The sequence below is a fragment of the Punctularia strigosozonata genome, assembly GCF_000264995.1.
Source record: "Punctularia strigosozonata HHB-11173 SS5 unplaced genomic scaffold PUNSTscaffold_4, whole genome shotgun sequence".
NCBI lineage: Eukaryota > Fungi > Basidiomycota > Agaricomycetes > Corticiales > Punctulariaceae > Punctularia > Punctularia strigosozonata.
In genome coordinates, this window is record NW_006767436.1 from 1,489,354 (window position 1) to 1,500,740 (window position 11,387).

Here is an 11,387-nt window from a genome sequence, read left to right on the forward strand (position 1 = left end):
CTTTCCGGATGCTTCGCTGTTTTTGCTCATGGGCTTGATTGCTATGAAGATGACCTATGGCTGGAACTGCTTGCAAGCGTTAACTCTGAGGTGACGGGGTTGGCAAGCCGCGCTCGAAAGCGCGCTTCACGTGGATGACCGACCGTCGTCGTCGACGCGTCCCTCATGACCACGATAGAAGAGAATATATTCCACGAGACTCGTCCATCGCTTTCCCGGCGGGCCGCCTCGGGATTCGTCTTGCTGAATAAAAACGCGATGACTGCCATCGCCTCCATTGTCAACCTGGCCAGTAGTCGAGCTGTTTGACATTGAAGCCGAGGCTTAGCGATGTTGCCATTGGTTCTGGATATCGTATTAGCGACCCTTTCGTTCCCATCTGTCGATGCACTGGACAATGGTCTGGAGCGCACTCCAGCCATGGGGTGGAACCCCTACAACGCATTCTTGTAAGCAATTGTATTCCGCTCATATACTTCATATTCTGACCTCTTTGTTACTCCGCAGATGCGATACGAATGAAGCCCAGTATCACGCAGCGGCTCAAGCTCTGGCTCAGTCAGGCTTGCCAAAGCTGGGATACAAATACTTCAACATGTCTGCGTGATTTCATTCGACGATTATGCTCCCTGACGCTACTTGCAGCGATTGTGGGTGGCAAGGGACTAATCGCACAGCGGATGGTGTGTTCACGTGGAATACAACACGTATTCCATCTGGCATACCGGCGCTTGCCTCCTACGTGCACGACCTCGGTCTTGATTTCGGAGTTTACAGCGACGCGTCAGTCGAGAGCAGAATCTTCGTTTGCCTTTGTGTTGACATCATCGCAGTGGTTACTTCTCCTGCGATTTCGTGGGAGGTACTGCTGGATGGCTAGGCAGCCTCAATCACGAGCAGTCGGATGCAGATACTTTTGCATCCTGGGGTGCCGATTACCTGAAGGTTAGTTCTCTAGCAGTTATCGGGCGGCAGCAGATGACACCCTGAAACCCCTGCAGTATGACAACTGCTACGCAGTAAGCCCGACGGATTTTGTAGATATGAACCCGCCGATCTCTTTGGAACCTCATTTCACTGCTATGCGCGACGCGCTGAACTCGACCGGCCGTCCGATCGTGTTTTCGGTTTGCGAATGGGGCGTACAAGACCCGGCCCGGTGGGCGTCTGAAGTAGGAAACAGTTGGCGTGTCAGCAACGACATCGGTCCTCCGCCGTCCTGGGATAACCTCGTTCGCATAATCAACCAAGTTGTACCCATCACTCAATTTGCGTCGCCTGGGGCTTTCAATGACCTCGACTTGCTTGAAGTTGGTAACCAAGGGTTGACGACTGCAGAGCAAGAGACGCATTTTGCATTCTGGGCAGCTGCAAAGTGAGTCGTGTCCTCGAAATGTCACAAGGACATTGGCACTGACAGTCACAAACTCAAAGATCACCTCTTTTCATCTCTACCGATCTTACGACAGCGACAAAAGAAACATTGTCAATCCTAAGCAACCCTGGGATCATCGCTCTGAATGTTTGCTCTTGCTTTTCTGATCAGTTTGTGACCTATATCGACAAGAGTCCTTCTTTGTCTTCAGCAAGATGTGCTTGGGAAATCGATTGGTTTCAAACGTCGTTACACCAATGACTCCGATATTTGGGCTGGTCCACTCGCGGACAATTCCACCGCCGTTGTCATCATCAATTGGCAAAACGTTTCAAGGCCCGTGACGTTTTACCTTTCTGATGTGGGATTTTCTGCGGCGGATGCTACCAACGTGCGAACCCAAGAGTTTCTGGGCACCCTGCGCGACTCGTGAGTCTATAGGAGCATCTGCGGTGCTGTCTGAGAATGCTCACGAACCACTATGCCAGCTATACTGCCACCCTATCATCTCACGGATCCCTGGTTCTCAAGCTTGCGAATGCCGTTACGGAGCCTCCGAGACAGATCTTACACTATGCTGCCGCCAGCAGCAGTTCCGTGCTGGCCGGAGGCGCAAGGAACAATACTGTCAATGCAACCGTAACCACCGTAGGGTTCATCGGTAACGGAGGTACCCTCACCTTGACCGACATCGACGGCGGCGACAATGGAGGCGAAAAACTTGTTTCCATCGACTACATCAACGCAGACTTCACGGCTTCCAACACCGCCTGCTCCAACTGCAGAAATGCATTCATTAGCGTCAACGGCGGAGCACCCGTTCTTGCGAATATGCCAATATCCGGTCAGGTTAGCAGATAACGATTTCATACGTGGTACATTGCAACTGATGCTTCTACATTAACAGAGCTGGGATATTCTCTCCGAAGGATACCTGATATCCTTGCCCGGCTTCAACTCAGGCACAAACAATACTATCACCTTCTCCAACCCATCTGCCTTCGCCCCCGATATGTATCGGATTGGCATCGTTGTATGATACTTTAGTTGCCGCTTGCCGTGGGCATAGCCACTGCCGAGACGCGTTGGCTGCGTCGTGTCAGGTCGCCTGAGATTCCCCGTTTCTTGACTTCATTCATGGCCGTTACTCGAAAAAGGAACGCGAATAATACAAATGCAAGCGCAAAGAAGTCCTTAGCTTCACATGACGAGCTCCAAATATCGGAAGAGGAGCAATGGCGGCTGGTAAACAAGACAGGCATCCTGAATCAGTTACCCCAGGATGGAAGCAACAGGCAACTGAAGGATGGTGGCCTTGCTGAAGAAGATGAAACCCCCCTCGCTGAAGAGATCTTCAATGCCATTGTGCTCATCATCCCATTTTCATTCCTCCTGCTGATGATGGATATACTGGCTCATCGACAATACGCGAAGGAGGCGACCGTTGGGGTCCTGGCCGACAGACTGATTCCAGGCATTCCAAGTATGTCTTATGGTTTTGTATCCGCGGGTGATGATCTGATATACAGCTGGTGATCCAAGTTTTGTCCGTATTCATATTCTATAGTAAGCTCGGGTTTTAGTCAGACTGAGTACTGTTCCGGAAAAGCGTGCTGACATTGACGGGGTGAACACCAGCCACGCGTTATAAACGATACAGGTTGATGCAAGCTTCGCTATTTGTCCTGTCGATCTTCCTTGGCACGCGTATGATCTACGTGGTCAACATGGCGTCGTGGAGGGTTGTCATGCAACAGGTACGAAGCTGCTAGTGCTTCCCCCGCATGATGTTGAGGCTCCTCTATCGTATAGGGCCCGCCACTCACTACTATGTGGGTTTACTGCGTTGTGCAACTTGATTTGGCTCCCGCCACGCTTAGTTTACTGGTCATCGGCGCTTGGGTGAAGTGGACAGGCATGAAGCTCGTATTATGAGTACACCAACTAGTAGTTTACAGAACATAAATAATCACATGAGTATGTGCCTCCAAGAGAAACAAACATGAAGAAAGCATGGACATCGACGGGGAGGGGTGTGTTTGACACGCGCGATGTCCAGACTATCATCCCCGGCCTTCGACGCCAGAAGTAGGAGGCAAACAATCCATGTGCGCTCGATGATACGCCGTATACGGGGTGTGTGCTGGAACCCGCATGGCACCTTGTACGAGCAGAACTAGGGGAGAGCGAGTGATAGATCAAAATCCTGCAACGAACCCCTAGAATTACAACACGGTGTGGTCAGTACAATGTAGTATGCGCAATGTCCAGCCAAAGTCATAGAACGTGGTTTCGTCATACACCAGGACCTTCATCGAATTCACCAGCCAATATCTGAACTTTGTTCTGTAAACAGCGACAACGAGGATGAATACTCAGACTTCGATTGTAGTAGACGAGCCCACCCGAAATGTTGTTGAGCGCCCTTCCATCACAGCCTTGAGCACCCGCAACTGCCATTTCAACCTCTTATTCGCCGTCCGATTGATCTCATGCTGGTGCGAATCCAAACGTTCGACGAATGCCTTGTACACCCGGTCATCGCGAGCAAAATAGTATGTCTGATGCATCCAATCAGAAGCAATGGATGGATATGTAACGAGTGCGTACAGGAATCGGATCGGCATCCTTAAGATGATCAATGGCGGCCGACCCTGCAAATGCATGTCAAATCGGATATTGTAAGAGGTACTGGAATACTGGAATACCAACAAGCAGCCATCATGAGCAAATCAGCGGTAGCATTAGCAACACTATATGACATTTGTCAGCACCACTGCTCTATGGTGGTATATAGCAAGGGGAGGCGTACTAATCTTCCAAGGCTGCTATCGCTCCTTGTGCTTTCCCTAGCTCCCTTGTAGCAAAGCTGCGCACAGCCGATTCTGCTGTGGCGACTGGCTTAGCCTCGCTACCAGCTCGGAGCGCGAGACTAATATCGCTAATCTGCGCTGTCACCTGGTAATTTGTGAGATAGATCAGCTCTTCTGTTAATATGATGCTTAGTCTGTGTACCCACCCATTTATTTCCTTCCGACATAATCAGCGTCTGCAGAAAGGAAGCAATCAAATCGCTTCCACCGGATGCGTTCTGCAATCCATGGTCAATAGCAAGTTTCAAGTTCACCCCTATTGGAAATATCTCAGCTCATGTATATGTTGCGTGAGATAGACCGACGTAAAGCTTTCAGGATGGTCTTGGTCTTCGGTGACGCAAAATCTTCATCATCAAGATGATTTACATATCTGAGTGATGGTCAATACGCTGTCTCGCATAGGCACCAAGGGGGCTAACCGGGAGAGTGCTCCCACAAGGATGATGGCAACATCTTTATGAGATTTCCCTAAGCGCATCGCATGCACTAGGGGCGTGGCATTCCCGGATTTTCGTAAAAGGAGCTACATGCCATGGTAGCGTCGCTTGAGATAACATGATAGCACCCCCTTTCTTCGAACGTACATGAAAGGCCCGATCCCTGACTTCCATCAGATAGCTGGGCAAGGTAAGCATTTCCCCGGCATATCAAGCGTCGAGTCACGTACATAAGATCCTTTTTCTCTATGGCACGAAAGACTTCATATGGCTGAATCGTACACAGTAAATCCCAAGTGATCCCAAACGAGTTGAGTGATCACGAACCTCAGGATCCTTCCACGGCGTTACTGTCGAGGAAGACCTTGTTATTTCCCTCGATTTGCTACTGGTTGACGAAGAGATGGACCGGGAACTGGGCTTGGCTTGCGCAGCGTGTTTAGCCTGGTCTTCCTCTGGAGGTGCAGGAGGAGTAGGGGTTCTGCGGAGGTGCCTTATAACTGCCCGAGGGGCCAGCTCTTCCGCTTCACGCTGTAGGAAACCTTGAGATTGTTGGCCGGTGTTAATTTAACCGAGAGGTTGTGTATACCAGTAGAAGGCAGACGATCCAACATCACTAAGTCTGAAGACATTCTTCGCCTTGCTTGCGGTTTGAGGCTAGAATAACCATCCAGCTTGGAGGCGAGATGAAGCACGAGGGGTCCATTGTTGATCATCGAGAGCGGAGATGGGGAGATTGTAGTCTCGAGGTATAGAAAGTTGTTGGCTCATGAGTGACTGCTTATGGCCATCGGCAGCGGCATGAGATACAACGCAGGACCGTGGCACACTGGCAAGAACTTCGGCTCCGACTGCGACCAGTGACCACGACCCTGCCCTGCTTCACTCTACGGCGCACCATTGCCAAATGCCAAGGCCTGTAGAACAGACAAAAGCGGCAGCTAGTTCGGGGGAAACCCACTCAAGTGAGACTCGCCATGGCGCGCTATCCGTCGAGGCAGCCGGAGCGGTGTCACTTTCACGCCCTGATGATATTGCATCTGGACGTCCTCCGAAGAGAAAACCCTCCACTCAAAGCTCACCTATCAACGGTAATGAGCCCCCTCCAAAGCGATCCAAGCAGTTGAAAGGTAATATCCTAGCGAATACGGTGCACTTCGCTCGATTTCTTCGTCAGCCCTGTGCATCACTAAACGCCTTCATGATCTAGGACACGATTCGTCCTGTAAGCAATCCTCCTCGTGCGGTCCAGGAAATACGAAGTTGTCAGGAGCCACGCGCACTGGCCACACTGGCGCAGCTTTGTATCCCCGGAAGTATCCAGATTTCTGGCTGAACAGCGATCGTGTTGCTCCGCACCGGCTTCACCCCACGTTCATTCTACCTACCGATCGATCACACGGGGTCCTTGCCATTCTGACCCGACTACCGCTGCCCAAGCTTGGCGATGTTCGTCTTTTTGTTCAAGGCGTCCCTGCTACTGTCCAGCTGATCCTTGGCCGACCTTTCACCCCTGATGAGGAACAAGTGCGGACCATCCACCGATATACGCTTCGGCTATACCGGGCTCTTCTCAGCAAACCCTTCGGATGTTCCCTCGAAGAAATGCCGTATTTCTTGGTCCCCATGGGATCGGTTCAGGCAGATGAATTGCAACGCATGGACGTCGCTTCTCGGGTTCAGTGGGATCAAGTGCACCTGGCAGCGAATGCATGGGCAGTTCCGCTCAACTTGACCTCGGTAGAAGCTCTAGGACATGATGTGGAGGACGCCGTTGTTCAAGACAAGAGCGCAGAATTTTGCAGACGTTATGAAGTAGAACGCCTGCGGACCGATATGTCACCCCTGAGTTCACCCGGAGATAGTAAGGTCGGTAAATAGAGTGCCGGACCCACGATGGGTATTGATGGTGCTATAGCGGGAAGCAGGTTTTGCGAGCTTCTTGGAATACTGCAAGGTCCAGAGCACTCGGGCAGCGGAGTCCATTACCGATTACAACCAACCGCTCCTTCAAGTGACTCGGTTGGGTGGTAGTGTCAACTTCCTAAACCCTCTTCTCAGCGGCCCGGACGAAAGTCACAAAGCGGATGCGAAATGTGAGGTTCCCTGATTTCGGCAAGGTTGTTATCGTATAAACTCAACTATCCTGTAGATCTCATTCCACAGTTGTGCCCGAAATTCAGCATTCCAGCCAGTATCTTCAAGACGGGTCTTTACCTTCCCTCCCTCGCGCGGAGGATTGACGAGATGCTGCTTGTAAAAGAACTCAACGCAGAAATCCTGCATGACCTCGTCGGCGAGCAACTGCTCCTCGAGGCGATTACACCCCCATCGGCGAGCGCCGAGTTTAATTATGAACGCCTGGAACTTCTTGGTGAATCACGCGTGTCTCCATGCCTGTCCCTCATTTATACCTTGACTAGGTGATGCATTCCTCAAGTATCTGGCATCTGTGTACGTTTATGTGACTCGCCAAGGAGGCGAAGGTGCCCTTCACAATGCTCGCCAGAAGCTCATCGCCAATGACTACCTCATGGACTGCGCCGTTCGCGTGGGCTTGCCCCCGTACATCCAGTCAGCCGCGTTCGCGTACAAATACTGGGCACCGCACAACGTCCGCGTTCTTGCGCGTCCCACGGACGACATGACGTGCGGTCCATCGCAGGATGCGAACGGGGAAAAGAGCATCGAAGAGCCGAAGAAGGAAGACGCAGGTATCCCGAGCAAGAGGAAGGCGAAATTCGATCCGAACACTTCACAATGGCTTGGGCACAAGGCCATCGCTGACGTAGTGGAGGCCATTATCGGCGCTGCCTACCTCAACGGGGGTTCTGATAACGCCTTACAGACGGTCTTGGATCTCGGTATCGATCTATCTGGTATTTCTTCCTGGACCGATTTTAGACGTCTCTCCGCCAGCGACCCAGGCCACCCTCAGCTAGTCTTGCCCTCCCAGTCGGTCGTGGAACTGAGTCGGATCCTAGGGCGTCCTGTGAATGATCGCCAGTTGCTGGCTCATGCATTGGTTCGTTAACAAGTTTCGCCTGTGCTTCGCATTAACGACCATTGCCTTATAGGCCTGCGGCGGACTGACGGGAGCTGTGCCTATATTGCGACAACGTTTGGAATTCCTCGGTGATGCCATACTGGAGTACTGTAGGTGCGCCATGCCATTGCGAGACAGGGGGTTCTAACGAAATTCTAGTATTGATACGATATCTCTATTCCAAGAACCAGAGTTCATCTCCTGGCATACTGTCCGTACTGAAGGCACGCTTTCTCTCCTATCGATGATACTCCTGCACGAGCAATGATCTAACCTTCTTACAGGCGGGCATGGTGAGCAATGACGCCCTCGCGGCGCTGTGCGTCACGTCCGGTATCTACGAACATCTGCTTGTCGACAGACGATCAGAGCTGTACCGCACGACTCAAAACTATCGGAAGCTTATACTTCAGAGGCAACAGGCCGAGAATGCGGCCGCTAGGGCCGAGCTACGATCACCAGGTCAATTCTGGCACGACGTCCCGGCGCCGAAGGTGGGAGAAAGCGAGAGCGCTCGTCATCACAGCGTTGATCGTTATCATTTCCCTAGGTGCTGTCAGATGCTATGGAAGCCACTCTGGGCGCACTATATGTTTCTGACGGTTTCACGGCGGATGGGACGCAAATCGTATTCGAACGTCTCTTCAAGCCGTTTTACGACCGTCATGTCACGCTGCAGACGCTCTCTCACCATCCGAACAAGATCTTGGCGGAACTGCTGCAGAAACAAGGCTGCCAGGATTTTGAGTTCCGTAAGGCGGACGAGCATGAGGCCACTCTGTTGGCCCATGGCCGGTCCGACAACGCGATCGCGGTCTGCACAGGTATGGGCGTGTTGACATCCGTGGCTCACGGAATCCCTTCTTATATTCACCGATTCACCGAAATTGTATTGCAGTCATCGTACACGGCGTCATCTTGGCGGTCGGCGAAGGCGAATCCATCGCTGCGGCCACGAGGGCTGCGTCTCTGCAGGCGTTGGACGCAGTCGAGGGGGATCCAGGCTTTATCTTCCGTAATTGCAGATGCAAAGCACGCGGACAGGCGAAGCGCGGCCAGAGCAAGAAGACTAAGGAGAAACCTCTGGCTGACGTCGAGGGTTCGAGTGTACGCCCTTCTGACAGCTAAGTCCGATATATGCGCCTCCTCGTGGATGGGTCAAGCCTTCGCAGTTACGTTTGATACACGCAATGTACGGTAGTCAAAGACAGGACGCCCCCTCTATCTGGGATCGGTCGGATTGGCGGTCCGTCTATGTGGAAATCGGCTTAGCCTCTAACGGACGCGTTGGGAAAGAGGGTCTATGCGTGTCCCGCAGAAGCTCCAGAAGTTAACGTTCGGCGACACGGTGTGGCATGACGTAGGCTCTATGCGGCAGCGCCGGCCGACTTGCGCCTATAAACAAAACGGTGCAAGCAGTCAGCTCGGCGAAATGCACTCGTGGACGGAGGGGTGGAGTTGAGGACATCGGGGCGGAAAAGGTGGGAGTTTTTGGAGCACGCACAGCTGATATACCGCCGCGATGAATGGGATGGAGAACCCCACGATGAGGTATGACGCGGTCTTCGTAGCAAACGCGGACTTGCTCTTGAACGAGAACGGCACTGCGTGCTCAGGCTACGTAGGGGTGAGAGCGGGCGAAGCAGGTCGAGATTAGCTCTAGGTTCGCAGCTCGACCGGGCCCAGATGGGCACGCACAGTGTAAGGGCCGTGAAAGGCCCGAGACTGGGTCAACACGCGACTGCGGAGGGCCGACTGACGGAGGGCGTTGCGAGCGATGAGCGACATGGTGGACACGACGAGGATGAGCTGGCTAAGGAGAACACCACAGTTTCTGCACGGACAAACTCGGGATTTGCGTGCGAAAGGTGACCTGACAGCATACAGGTTTTATTACAGCTATCTTTTGTACATGTCTATGCTACGTATCGGTCAACTATGACTTACATCGCGGGCTCTATGTGCACGAAAGCGAAAAAAGCAGATCTAGACGATATTCCGATAGGATACATGCCTCCGTGTATGACCGTGCTACCGGAGCAGTCCGTCTCAGGGGGCGTTGTCGTGAAAATTATGCGTACAAATACAAGAGTGGCGGCATGATGGGATCGGACCTGAGGTAAATGCATGCGAACGAAAATGCAAGCGAAGAAGCGCAAAAAGCCGTGCAGTGGATCGTTGGAACAACCTCGACGTATGCGCCAAGGGACAAAGACAGAATAGAAGGATGATGGGATAAAGGAGGAACCGATCCGTCCATGCAAGACGCCAAACTAGCCGGCTTGGTATTTCGTGACCTGAGTCGCCGAGTTCACAGCAGGGAGTGAGGACTAAGCAGAGATTCAAGCATATCCGCGAGGGCGATGAGCATAACCATCGCGCGCAACGTGACGACGAACATGTTTTGACCAGCTCTGCTTGGCGATGGCCTTCTCGGCGTCCAGTTTCTTGCCTTCGTCGTCCGAGGCGGACGAAGAAGAGTACGCGGCTTTGCGGTGAGTCTTCCGCTTCTTCTCATGATCTTTTGTCTTGTCTTCCCTCCCGCCTCCTCGAGCCTTGTCTTCCTTCCCGCTCGGCTTTGCTTTGCTTTGCTTGGCCGCGCGGTCTTTGTGGCCATCCCCTCGCTCTCGCTGCTCTTTGTGGGATCGATGGCGTGTGTTAGTGGAGGGGTGAGTGGGGATGGGCGGGGTAAAGAGCTCTGTGAGGCTGAGCTCTTTGCGGCCCCGGCGATCAGGAAAGCCAAACGGCGAGGCCGGGTAAGAGGGCCCAAGCGGTTTGGACGACGGCGCCGGCGATCCCTTGCTCGAGCCGATCTGCCTGTCCGCAGGGTCGACGAGGGTGGACTCCGAAGAGCGAAACGGGGCTAGCGAGGGTCGGTCCGAATCGGATGCTGAATTCTTGGGATTCGAAAGGCTGTTCGGTGTCCAAGAGGACGAGGACACTACCTTTTCTGGGAAAGGGACCGCGTCACGTCTGGGGTGGGTCGCGGGGGTCCCTTTCAGGACGACGATGGGCGGGAAGAACGGGTTATCTTGACCATCGCGCTCCTCGAACGGGGCTGCAACCAAGAATCAGCGATCGGCGGCGACGAGCTGCGCTGAAATATGTACTGATGGGGGGCGTGCACAGGCGCGGAACGTCGTCTGGGCGGGAAAGGGCATCAGGAGACGCGCGAGGGCGAGATGACGTGCGGGGAAAACCAACGAGGGTGCTCCTTGAGCGGGACAAAGCCCCTGGGCGTCTTCGCGGCGGCGACGGAGACCCTGATGTCGGTGGCGCCTTTGGAGTGGCGGGTGAGCTGCTCCGGGGTGAGGGCGGAGCGCGGGGATGGGTTTGGGGGACTGGAGCAGGATGGGCCGGGACGGGTTGCGACGGGGGATGCCCTGGAGGAGGTGAAGACGAAGGCGATGGAGTCGTTGGCGGCGCCCAAGGAGAGGCGGCGAGGCGGGTCGGCTCTGTTGTCGTTGTTGATCATGGCGGACGGGGCGAAGGCATGGTGCGCGAGTGCTTGAAGAAGGCTGGCGAGGGTGTGCAGTACGCCCCGATCCGGCTCTGGTTCGCACGCTCACATCGTCATCGCGTCAACTGACCCCGCCGTGGTCCAGCGGGTTCGCCGAGCACCAGCCGTGCAGCCAGCAGACCGCACCACTGAA

General features: G+C 53.6%; 6 protein-coding genes across 6 annotated transcripts; 3 read left to right on the forward strand and 3 right to left on the reverse strand.

The window, feature by feature from the left end:
• Positions 1–330: 330 nt before the first annotated feature.
• On the forward strand, positions 331–1,808 carry PUNSTDRAFT_64759 (glycoside hydrolase; the record flags this gene model as incomplete). The annotated part of the gene is made up of 7 exons (XM_007382160.1): positions 331–449; positions 508–597; positions 646–783; positions 834–945; positions 1,002–1,375; positions 1,435–1,522; positions 1,587–1,808. The coding sequence occupies 7 exons, from the start codon at positions 331–333 to the stop codon at positions 1,806–1,808; spliced, it is 1,143 nt and encodes a 380-aa protein (XP_007382222.1).
• A 704-nt stretch (positions 1,809–2,512) lies between these two features.
• PUNSTDRAFT_100437 (uncharacterized protein) lies at positions 2,513–3,359 on the forward strand (the record flags this gene model as incomplete). Its single annotated transcript, XM_007382161.1, has 4 exons — positions 2,513–2,858; positions 2,918–2,941; positions 3,014–3,132; positions 3,188–3,359. 4 exons carry the CDS (start codon positions 2,513–2,515, stop codon positions 3,308–3,310), a joined length of 612 nt encoding a protein of 203 aa, XP_007382223.1. The 3' UTR covers positions 3,311–3,359.
• A 311-nt stretch (positions 3,360–3,670) lies between these two features.
• Positions 3,671–4,514, reverse strand: PUNSTDRAFT_65559 (uncharacterized protein; the record flags this gene model as incomplete). Its single annotated transcript, XM_007382162.1, has 6 exons — positions 3,671–3,721; positions 3,781–3,936; positions 3,986–4,029; positions 4,088–4,128; positions 4,188–4,333; positions 4,395–4,514. Coding segments are annotated over 6 exons (558 nt in total), but the record flags the coding sequence as incomplete, so codon positions are not given.
• A 1,779-nt stretch (positions 4,515–6,293) lies between these two features.
• Positions 6,294–8,862, forward strand: PUNSTDRAFT_132788 (ribonuclease III; the record flags this gene model as incomplete). Its single annotated transcript, XM_007382163.1, has 9 exons — positions 6,294–6,557; positions 6,607–6,784; positions 6,841–7,062; positions 7,112–7,713; positions 7,766–7,844; positions 7,894–7,949; positions 8,019–8,228; positions 8,285–8,558; positions 8,633–8,862. 9 exons carry the CDS (start codon positions 6,294–6,296, stop codon positions 8,860–8,862), a joined length of 2,115 nt encoding a protein of 704 aa, XP_007382225.1.
• A 239-nt stretch (positions 8,863–9,101) lies between these two features.
• PUNSTDRAFT_132789 (uncharacterized protein) lies at positions 9,102–9,522 on the reverse strand (the record flags this gene model as incomplete). Its single annotated transcript, XM_007382164.1, has 3 exons — positions 9,102–9,129; positions 9,239–9,351; positions 9,433–9,522. The coding sequence occupies 3 exons, from the start codon at positions 9,520–9,522 to the stop codon at positions 9,102–9,104; spliced, it is 231 nt and encodes a 76-aa protein (XP_007382226.1).
• A 223-nt stretch (positions 9,523–9,745) lies between these two features.
• Positions 9,746–11,209, reverse strand: PUNSTDRAFT_142668 (uncharacterized protein; the record flags this gene model as incomplete). The annotated part of the gene is made up of 4 exons (XM_007382165.1): positions 9,746–10,064; positions 10,134–10,792; positions 10,845–10,877; positions 10,939–11,209. The coding sequence occupies 4 exons, from the start codon at positions 11,207–11,209 to the stop codon at positions 10,008–10,010; spliced, it is 1,020 nt and encodes a 339-aa protein (XP_007382227.1). The 3' UTR covers positions 9,746–10,007.
• Between the last annotated feature and the right edge of the window lie 178 nt (positions 11,210–11,387).